This window comes from Austrofundulus limnaeus, unplaced genomic scaffold (genome assembly GCF_001266775.1).
Source record: "Austrofundulus limnaeus strain Quisiro unplaced genomic scaffold, Austrofundulus_limnaeus-1.0 Scaffold2113, whole genome shotgun sequence".
Classification (NCBI taxonomy): domain Eukaryota; kingdom Metazoa; phylum Chordata; class Actinopteri; order Cyprinodontiformes; family Rivulidae; genus Austrofundulus; species Austrofundulus limnaeus.
The window spans coordinates 13,100-23,978 of record NW_013954515.1 but is presented as its reverse complement, the minus strand read 5'-3'; the positions used below and the strand labels follow the sequence as shown (position 1 = coordinate 23,978).

Genomic DNA, 10,879 nt, shown 5'->3' with positions numbered 1-10,879 from the left:
CCCTTTGTACGAACAAAAGTAAGAGAAATTTAGGATAAGAATACGAACATGTTCTTGCATGAGGCCCAATGTTTCAATAAACAAAAACCAGAGTTTTCTTTCTCAAAGAGAAATGTCACTTGATGTCACTTCCTGTTTCACTTTAGCTGAGCCAAATTCAAAAGAAAATGTGTCAATTATGTGTCATAACGGTTCAAATCATGAGTATTATGTCAAGTTTCTTAAATATAAATATATTTTCTTTGACTTTTTGTATTTCGTGGTTATGCGTGTCACAGGCACTTTAACAAGGTTGCTGAAATGAGCTTCCTTCACAGGACATACGGGTGCAGCTCGGAGTAAAGCCGCTGCTCCACTGGATCAAAATGAGTCGGTTGAGGTGGTTCAGGAGCCTGACTTGGACACCTCTCTTTTCAGGGATTGTGTATCTGGCCTGGGAAAGCCTTGTGATCCCAGGATAAGCTGGGGAGTGATGTTTGRGTTTCTCTCCTGCACCTGTTACTTCTGTGACCCAACTTTGGATCTACAGTAGTAGATGGAGAATTTCAGTGCACATTTAAAAATCTACCATGACATGTGTTCTCTTTAAAACAATCAGTTTTCTATGAAACATTAAAAAAACTGATGTACGCAACTTTGGTTAGTAAAAATTGGATGACCCTCCTGCTGCCCTTGGGTCAAAATGACTGAGATCTGGTCTTTCATTGCAGGAATGTTGAACGAGGAGGATACCAATGTGACAAGAGCTGAAGTTAGCCAATCTATAACAAGTTATTTTTTTATTACAATGCTTCATTATTGTAATTTGCTGTCACAGTTGAGCCATTATTTTTTGCTCATTTAAATTGACCTCAAAGTTTCTATTGATAAGTTTGACAAATGTAGTGAACTTTTCAGTATCCTCTGGCAGATAGAATGGGCAGAAACAAAGTGTTTTAATATGTTTTATATCTGTACTTGTACATTAACTGCTCAGCAATGTTGGAGACAACAATACATGTTAGGGGTGTTTTAAATCAATTTTCTTTATTTTGTTGGTGGTCCTATGTTTGATTGAGTTCTTGTTTTGATGTTTTATGTCGGTTTTATCTAGAATTGAGTTATGAAAGAAATAAAGAAAAAAATTTCTTTGTTTCTTTTTACTCTAAATTAAATAAAATTTGACCTTTGTGTGAAAAGACAGCCAGTGATCACAGTTTGTCCTCACAAATCTCAGATACAAATCAATCACACCAACTAACTTGGCTGCAAAGATGAACGTAGTTCTGAGAATATTAACGAATTAAATACTAAATCTGATTATTTTACTTCCCTGTTCTTATTTAACTTGAAAGAAATGATTGGAGTACTATTCAAAAAGAAGCAGAAAGCAATTCTTCTATTTATGAACTTGATTATTTCAATCCACTGCCTCTTCTTGTTCTGTTTTATATATCTGATTATAAATGCTTGATAAAAGTCATCAAACTAAATGTTTGGAATATTTTGACTATGACAAATTTACAGATGAGACGTGTGCTCTTGGTCACACACTCATATTACAGTAAAACTAATAGAAAAACAGTGACAATGACAGTGCAGACAAAAGCCAGTACAGGTACAGTGTTGCGTTGTGTGATGTCTGTGTCTGTGTACTGTACATTATTATTATTTTATCATTTTTATTTTACATTATTTCATATTTTTATTTTTATTATTATTACTTTGATTTTATTATTATGGCTACAGTTGATAATGTCGCACAGAAATATACTGTTTTGTGGATTTAAGTATCTGCTGCTGCTGTTACACCTGCATTTCCCCGCTGCAGGACAATAAAGGATGTTTCTATTCTATTAGACAGTATGTGGGGGTGTTTGCATGTGCTTTACAAAAATACAAACTGTTAGAAAATATTTATGTGAGAAAACTCTGTTAATGAAAGGTTTTCATGGAGAAAATTGCCATATTCTGCTAGAGATCGGTTTTTATTGGGAAAATATTCTGTTTAGGAAATGTTTCCATGGTGCTAAGATTCGGCCAGGAGAATTATTTCCATGGTGGAAAAAATCATGTTAAAGGAACTGTCACATTGGTTAAAGATTCCCTTAGAGCAGTGTTTCCCAAAGTGGGGTCCCGAAACATCAAGGTGGGGTCCTGAAAAGATTTTCTAAATTAATTACATTTTTGCCTTAGTTGTTACAAATGAGTGAGGTTAGTTTATTTAAAATGGATAAATGTAGTATAAAAATATTGTTACTATGCCCATGTTTTGTTGACCTGATACAAATGTTTATCATCCAAAAATAGTTGGGGCACAGGTCTCTGCTACTGTTATTTTGTGGGTCAAAAACTGAAAAGTTTGGGAACCACTTCACTTTGGTTCCCAAAGTTGGGCTTGGGACCCAATTATGGGTCATGAAGCACCTTGGATAATCTCCAGAAACCAATTTAAAGGCTAATAAAATAATTGCTGATGTAATATTTTTCCTATAATTATTACAAAAACACAAAATAAGTAAAAATAAGTATTTATATTTGTGTATAAGCTGTTTAGATTGTAAAAAAGCCTGTGTTTTTAGGGTTATTAACAAAGTTCATGTACTCAGACCAGTAATATTTAGGGTCAAGTTTTTGCCATGGATATTTTATGGGTCAGAAGACAAAAAGTTTGGGAACCACTGCGCTAGAGAAAGATACTTGGTACCAAGAGAAAATCTGTGGAAAGACTCTCTTTTGGGGGATGATTTTTTAGGGAAATATTCATATGCAGTGAAAGTTCTGTTAGAAACATAAACTTTGGGGGAAAGATTGTACTAAAAAAGGTTTCCATAAAGAAAATATTTTAAGAAAACTTTCCTATAGGGTAAAAACTGCTAGAGAAAGACTTTGTAAAATTGATACAAGGGAAAGATTTTGTTAGTAAATATTTCTACAGAGAGAGTTCTGCTAGAAAACATTATTTTCATAGAACAATTCAAACAGGAAAAATGTGCTTGAAAAGGATTACCATCGGGAAATGATTTTACTAGATCAATGTGGAAAAGGTTGTTAGGAAAATATTTACTTGGGTGAAATATTCTGCTTGAACAATGTTTCTGTGAAAACAGATTCTGCTGAGAAAGATTCTGTGGGGGCAAAATCCAAACATGGCAAATTTCACATTGAAAGATTCCCTTGGGTAAAGATTCTGTTCAGAAGATTCCTTTAGGAGAAAGATTCTGTTTACCAATTCACATTGTGCTGCTGTTAAAAGCTCAAGGGGTGTCTGATCTGGTTTTTGTTACTTTTTAAGTAACTTATTTAGTAAAAACACATAAGGACTGGTCCAAAAGCTAATTCTAAAGCACTAAAACCCCAGCTGACCCATGGAACATTCCTCAGAATCAACATTAGACAATATTTTACGTGTTCAGAATATTAATATTTCATCCAGTGTAGTGGTTCCCAAAGTAGGGGTCGGGACCTCTTTGTGGGTCACAAAACATTAAGTTGGGGGGGTCCTAAGATGATTTCCAGACATCATTTAAATGATAATGAAATAATCAAATATTTTCGTCAGGATTATTGCAAAATTTTTTTTTTGCAATAATCATAAATTAATAAAAATTAGTATCAGTTACTAGGTGTTTATATTTATTATTCCCACGTTTAACAGCAAAATTTGCATACATGTAATGTGGTCAAGAGTGTCTGCAACTGTTATTTTGTAGGCCAGAAGCAAAAATGTTTGAACATCACTGATCTAGTGGATAAGTAAGACATGTGACCAACACTTCTGACAGCTTTCAGCTGCTGACGATAATGTTGATCAATAATATTTAAAGAACTCAATTCGTGCTTATAAATTTAGCAAGTGCAAATCCACTAATGAATTAAAAAATTAGCAAAAGCCCTAAAGCACTAATCAGGAATTAGTTCCCCTATTAGTGCTTTAGGACAGAGGTTCTCAAATGGGGGTCCCAGGACCCCCAGGAGTCCACGAGAGGTATCGTGGGGATCCTCAAAATAATTAACAAATTAATTTGGTTTTTATTTTTAAAAATGCATGGAGAACAACAAACTAATGAAACAAACATAATAAACTTAATAAAAATATATATTCCCATGACATTTAGGGGTTTATGAGGAGGTCCCTGGAATTTTTTCACCCTTGTAAGGGGTCCCCAGAATTAAAGAGAACCCCTGCTTTAGGGGAACTGTGCCCACCACTGTTTAGGACTGAGGGAAGTTTGGGTTCGTCATGTACTGAGGATGGCTACAGAAATGAATAAAAGTCCTGATAAGAATAGAAATACAAGTTTGCACGTGTGTGTTGATCTAAGGATGTGAGACAGGAATGGCCTTCTGAAGACCTCAACATTCATTTTTAATGATCTACTTTGGACCAGGAAGCAGCCCAAGTGTACAAAAGTATTATAAAACACAAAAAAATACAATGAAAATAATCAACATTGTCTGTTCTGATGTAGTTAAAAACTGATCACAGACGTACATTTGTGCATAGCAAAAACTTGAAAATGAAGAGTTTTCAATTGAACACAGAGGCTAATCAGTGATGACGTTTACAAGCAGCAAAAGCTTTATTTTCATAGGGTTTAATGGAGTTACTGTCAAATGATGCATTTTTGTTTCTTTGAACTTGTTAGTTCTGTTAAACAGCGAGTGTTTGCCAATCAAACGAAGTTTAATCTGTTCTGAAAGCAGGTTTGATCATCTTTTAGATCGCTTTACTTCCATTTGTCACCTTGAAATCTGAAACGGAAATGTTTCAGCACAGACACGACTACCAAGAAGTCACAGCACTTTGTGCCAAAATGCTGATCCTGTAGCAGGTACAGGTTCATGAGTTTTGGTATTTATAAATTTTTATTGTTTCACTTATGACATTTTACTGATTTGGCTTATTTCAGCCACTTCCACTGACTTTGAGGGAATACGTACCTCTGATTTATTCTTTAAAAATCATCCCTTCACATGTTTGTAAGTAGATTCCAGAAGCATCCATTGCTTCGTGGATTTGAGCAACAATAAAGAGGTCAAATGTTTTAACAGGTCCTGACACTGTTGTCAAATGCTGACCTTTCACTTCCTGACACAGCAGTTGTATTTAACACAACCCCGTGCCCCTGGCGACCTCACACACACACACCCTCAAACACACGTAAAAGGTGGACAAACACAGCAATGGCCTTGTGTTTGAAACATACCTTTTACCTTGAAAACATTAAAACGGGCCTCTAAATATAAACTGAAAACTCCAGAAACCAGAATGACAAAATAAGCTATTTCTACACAAGTTTTTATTAATAGATATGTAAAAAAAGAAAAAGACAGAATCCCAAATGACACAAGGTTTTTCTTTTATTTCAAAATATTCTCCTAACAAGATGAAACTCAAAAGGGTCCAAAGCCAATAGAGCCGTCTAGAACAGAAGCACCACTCGTTATTGCTATGTCACTCTGCTGCGGGGCGAGGCGATCGAGAGAGGGGAGGGAAATTTTAAAAAAAAGACACAAACACACTCCAAAAAAAACCACACGGACACAAAAGGAGCTATGCGGGGAAAACAGCGGGAGAATTTAAAAAACAAGTTTTAAAAAGCTGCACATGTTCCTCATGGTGGAGCTGGTTTGTCGCTGCTCTGCCTGGCTGATATGTGCCCACCTCACCCTTCAGCAGGGGGGGAAAAACTGAAGCATCTTCTCATTACAGGCAGAGTGCCCACAACGATCACGGTCATTGGTGAAAGAGTGATTACAAGCAAAGGCAGAGCTGGTTTAAAGAGCATAACAGTCACATTTATGGCCCCTTTCAGGATTTAACAAAAGAACATGTGCAGCTGTCTGCTAAAACCACTTACCGAATTTATTCATGTATAATACAATCAGTTTTTGAGCTTACAAAAGCATAMAAATCTATTTATCAATAACTTGTCTATAATACTATCCCCCACTTTATGGATGATTTTTAGGGTTAAATTTCTAGCATTATTCATGAATAAATACAGTAATTGTGCCTTTTCACTTCTGTAATCTAAAAGAAAAAGACTGAACAGTGAATGTAAGAAAAAAAAAAAAAAAACAATCAGGCCAAAAGTTTAAAAGTTACAGGAAATAATGTGATGCTGCAGAGTGGGGCTGCTGGTTGTTGGGTCTCTACTATCACAAGTCTAAAAATATGAGCATGGTACAAAAATCATCAGTAAAAAATAAAAATAAAACAAAAAAAATACAGATTCTTTGCCGCCATGGAGTCAGAGGGGGACGAGAACGTCTGCGTCTTTACTCCTTCTCATCTGATGCCTCCTCTGCTGCTTCAGTTTCCTGCCGGGATAAAACGTGGAAAAACCTAATCAAAGACGCAGGTTATGAATCCACTTATGGTTCGTTCTTTGGTTTGTTTGTTTCAAAATAAAATGAGAAAAGTAAGTGTTTGAGCGTTTTTTTTTCTAATCTTTTTGTTTTAAAGCTAAATTAATAAAATGACAATTGCAAAAATAAATGATTTTTCTTTATTTGATTACAGCAAAGACAAGCTTGGACCATTTGGATCCTTCTGGCGGAACCAGAAATCATGACACTGCGTTACATTTTAACCTCTTACTATGGATACGTTTGTTTTATTTAGAGAACCGACACATCTCATTGAGAGCTGATGATCTTACCGTGAACGAAATTGCTTTAATTCGAGTGCAAACAATATCTTTAGAAATGGTTTCCATGTTTAAGCAGTCTTCCAGCCACTATAAACTCTCTTTGGTGAGTCCTGTGGTATCGCTACATATTAAACATTAACCGTGTATTTGATTTTGGATTTAGATAAWTGAAGTAAAAATCAATTGGATTTTCAGATTTACATTTAGGTTTTAAAAACCACTTCCTGACGCAGAAAAAACAAATAACAAACCATAGACAGGTTGTTTTGTCATGATTTTGTTCATTTATGTAAAAACTAAACAAACCAAACTCAAGCTAGAGGAAAGTTGATAGTTGTTGGAAGTAACATTTCATCCATTTATGAAATGCACAAGTCCACAGCAATTTGCATGTTGTCCAGAACATTTCCTGTGTTCATTTGAGAAACGGCCATTCAGTGTTTGCCCCAGTGTTTTATACAGTAGGTTCTGTTACTAAGAGATGGGGAGTGGAGAGTGTGGCTACAGGATAAGTGGTTTGGATCTGGCATCATCAACTTACCGCTCTGCTATCCCAACCCTCCAGCATTAAAAACATTACCGCCAGGCTTGGCAAGTTTTTTAGGGAAACCCTGGACTTTGGTTGTGGATTTTTCTTTAACAGTGGCGCTAAGGTGAAAGTAGACTGCTGCCACCTTAAAACAAGAGATCAATGTTGCATTTTATTGTTACTTTGGCAGAAATGTTACAATAGTTCTTCTGGAAGCTTTTTGGGTTTTAGAAACCACAGATCAGGCTTTTAGCTAGGATGCTAGAAGAAGGTGTCGACATTTTAAGGTAGAAGGTCTGGATGCCACACAGGCCCCTGATAGACCCATTCAGTTATCCATTCGTGTTTTGACTCATCACACCACTGCCTGCCTATTGCTCTTACTGTGCGTTCACAGGAACAGCTGATAAAAATGCTACCCACATCCTCGATCCAAGTCCGTCACATTTTATTCTGTCTTTGTTGACATCTTTAATGTCTTTCCTTGGCTTCATAAACTTGCGGGCCATGTTGGATACATGTTCCCACTATGGGAAACAGTTACAATCAATGACACATGGATCCAATCAAAAAATTTCCAATACCCAAGACATTGGGTACCCCAATACCCCAACCTAATCCTGATTGGATACTAGGCCTATCTAATGTGGTTGAGGTTCACACGGTAAAATAAATGTGCTAATTTTTGGCCCGATTTTGCCCTTCCAACAGTCTTAGGAACACTCAGATTATTGTGATGGCTCCAAAGATAATTTAAGGAGATATTCCTGCAGTGTGTGGTGTGTAAGAGCGATCTAGTCGACTCGGAAGGAAGTCAGGATCACTCTGACATCAAATCGGGGATGTTCAACATGTTGGATCGTGTGCGGTGTTCCGAGGACAAACGAGCTCGCAGTTTGTTGAATGTGACGTAGCCAATCACAAAGTGAGACGATGGAAACAAACAAAATCCAAAATACAGAAGAGAATAAAACTGCTATGGGGCACTAGAAAGTCAGTTGAAGACGGCCATTGCTTCTTCATCATCTGCAATGTTTGTTTACTTTGAAGCCATGTTCGATCTTGGGAGGTCTTGCGAGATTTCCTGTCAGCTATCTGAATGTTCACAAATGAATTGTTTGGGTATTTTCTTTGCCACTGTAGGACCAAATCTAATATCCATGAGTCTTTTATCCTCATGTGTTTCGTCGCAGTTTTTGAAAATTRAAAAATTTTAAATCTTGCCATTAAGGCTACAACAACGATTTGATAAAATCGATAAAAATTGATTATTAAAAGCGTTGGCAACGAATTTCATTATCGATTCGTTGTGTTGCGCGATTTCTGCATCCTTCGCCATGTCGCGGAGCCGTTTACGTCACCCGCAGAGAGCTGTCAATGCTGGCTGACCTAAATAAAGTTTAGGGAGAAAAAAGAAACTTTACCTGTAAAGATCCGCCCTCTCTGAGACTCTCCAGTCAAAAGCAGAGACTTTGAACTTTAAACCAGTTTTTAAATTGAGTTGTTAGGCCAAGTAGCTCCGAAGTTATGATAAAAAGGATATGCCATATTTAATTTTTTTAAAAGACGGTCTGATTTGATGTGAGCCGCGTCATGAGGAGGAAATGTGTGTGTGTGTGTGTGTGTGTGTGTGTGTGGGGGGGGGCACCTAAATCCACCACTTCTTTCCTCCTCGAGCCAAAAATATAAAAACCCTCCAGTTTTTTTCTGACTGAGGCTCAAAGTTATTTGTTAAGCAGCAAAAAAGTTCAAGATGAAGGTATAAAAAATAAAAAAAGACGTGAGCAGCAGGGCTGCCTCAGTAGGGGAGGAGGGGGGCTGCTTCAGAACCGCTTAATGGGTCATAGAACAGTTTCAGTCAGACAGAACCAACAAGAAGGAAGCAAAATGTAAAGAATTAGAGAAAAATTATAAATTTTAAATGTAAATAAATTCTAATTATAGAAAATTAATAAGTTTTAAATCTAAAAATCACATTTTATTCTTTAAATCTATTTTCCTCATTCAGCAACCTATTAAATTTCTGTTGTTTCATGTAGGAGAAATACACATTTTTTTCAGTCAGTATACAGTATACAGCTGGCAAAATAAATTGTTAAAATATTTATGATGTGCTTCTGTTTCTTAATTCAGGAGATTATAAAAGAAAATCCTTCATGTTATGAAAAGAGCCTCTTGATTCAAGAGAAAACTTCGTTTTTTTAAGAAAATGGCTGCTTATCAATTAATTGTTAATCAATCTATAAGATAAATCAACTTAAGATTAATTCATTAATCAGTAACTTGCATCCCTAATTTATACAGGAATGAAATTAATTTATAACTACTCATTTTCATGTAATTAAGTGTTTTAATGATTTTGTCGATTAATCGATTAATTGAAAAAATAATCGGCAGATTAAATCGATTATTAAAATAATCGTTAGTTGCAGCCCTACTTGCCATGTGAACCGGGCATTAGCTGTGCCTCTGTTTGATACACAGAAAGGTCTGTTAAATCTCTTATAAGTAAACCAAATTTATTTTTCCTGCAGGATATCCATCACAGCGCCCTGAAGGCATTGTTACACAGAAATACAGCGTTGCAAAAACTGGAGAGCTTCAAAACAACACCACTCTAGCTAAAAGCCTGCCACAGATTCTATGTAAATAAAACTAATTGCAAAATAAAAGTCTATAATAGCGTTAAAAAAACGTAATAAATTATTTGATTAAAGTAAATTGAAGGCAGACGTAATGTCAGTTTGGTCAGAATTAAACTTTTTCTCCAAACTGAGGCAGTTCAAAGAACCATCTACAACAGGTAAGATATTAATAACTGTTCCACAGAATCACACAGGCAAAAACATTATTACCCACCTTCTGGCACAGGATAAAAAAAACAGCTGATTTTGGTCATCTTCTGAGCACTGTCTTATCTAATTGATCCATTTCCCTTTATTTCATCATTTAAAAAAAATTATGATGTTAGGATATTTCACAAAAATGTGTGAACACTCTGAGCCGATCAGGCGTCACTCCGCTGCACCGTTTCACTCACTGCTGTTTCCACACGCTGTACAATTCCTTCATATATACAAATGAGCACAGCACTCCACAGCACGCAGAGCAAACAGAAGCTCTGGTAACAACAAAACTGTTAGCGTCAAACACACACCAGGAGTTAAGACTGAAACACTGAAGCGTACCCTTRACTCTGACTGTCTCACTCTGCCCCCTGACTGACATCAAGGAGGGAGCCGAGCTTCGGACGGAGGACACGCTGACAGACGGCCGGGACACAAAGATCTGTGTGTTTCAGAGCGTTTGCACGAGAAGATATGAAAGAAGCAGAAATGACTGTGGAGGATTGTTGGTGTTTGATAAATTGCGTCGTTATTTTCCTTTGCCTGTTTGGAGGTAAAAACTGTGTTTAGGGTCTTTTCATACCTCGTTGGTCTTGGTGTCTCCGTTCTGGGCAAGGCCGTCTTCCTTCTTGCCCCTGGCGCCACCTTTCTTTGCCTTCACCCCCTTTTCATCCGCAACCTTCTGACCGGAAACAAGAAGTACACTGGCTGTAAGCTCACAAACCACACGAGCCATTTCACAAGTTTTTATTTCTTCTTTCCACAAAAAATAAGGCAAAACAATTACAAGCAAATGAGCAATCAACAACAGTCATTTGATTATTTGTGTGTGTGTGTGTGTGTGTGTGTGTGTGTGTGTGTGTGTG

The 10,879-nt window shown here is 36.6% G+C and overlaps 1 protein-coding gene across 1 annotated transcript; it reads right to left on the bottom strand.

Moving 5' to 3' along the window:
• Positions 1 to 6,120: 6,120 nt before the first annotated feature.
• LOC106537060 (high mobility group nucleosome-binding domain-containing protein 3) lies at positions 6,121 to 10,695 on the bottom strand (the record flags this gene model as incomplete). Its single annotated transcript, XM_014034424.1, is given in 3 exon segments — positions 6,121 to 6,306; positions 10,356 to 10,455; positions 10,597 to 10,695. Coding segments are annotated over 3 exon segments (207 nt in total), but the record flags the coding sequence as incomplete, so codon positions are not given.
• Positions 10,696 to 10,879: the final 184 nt, after the last annotated feature.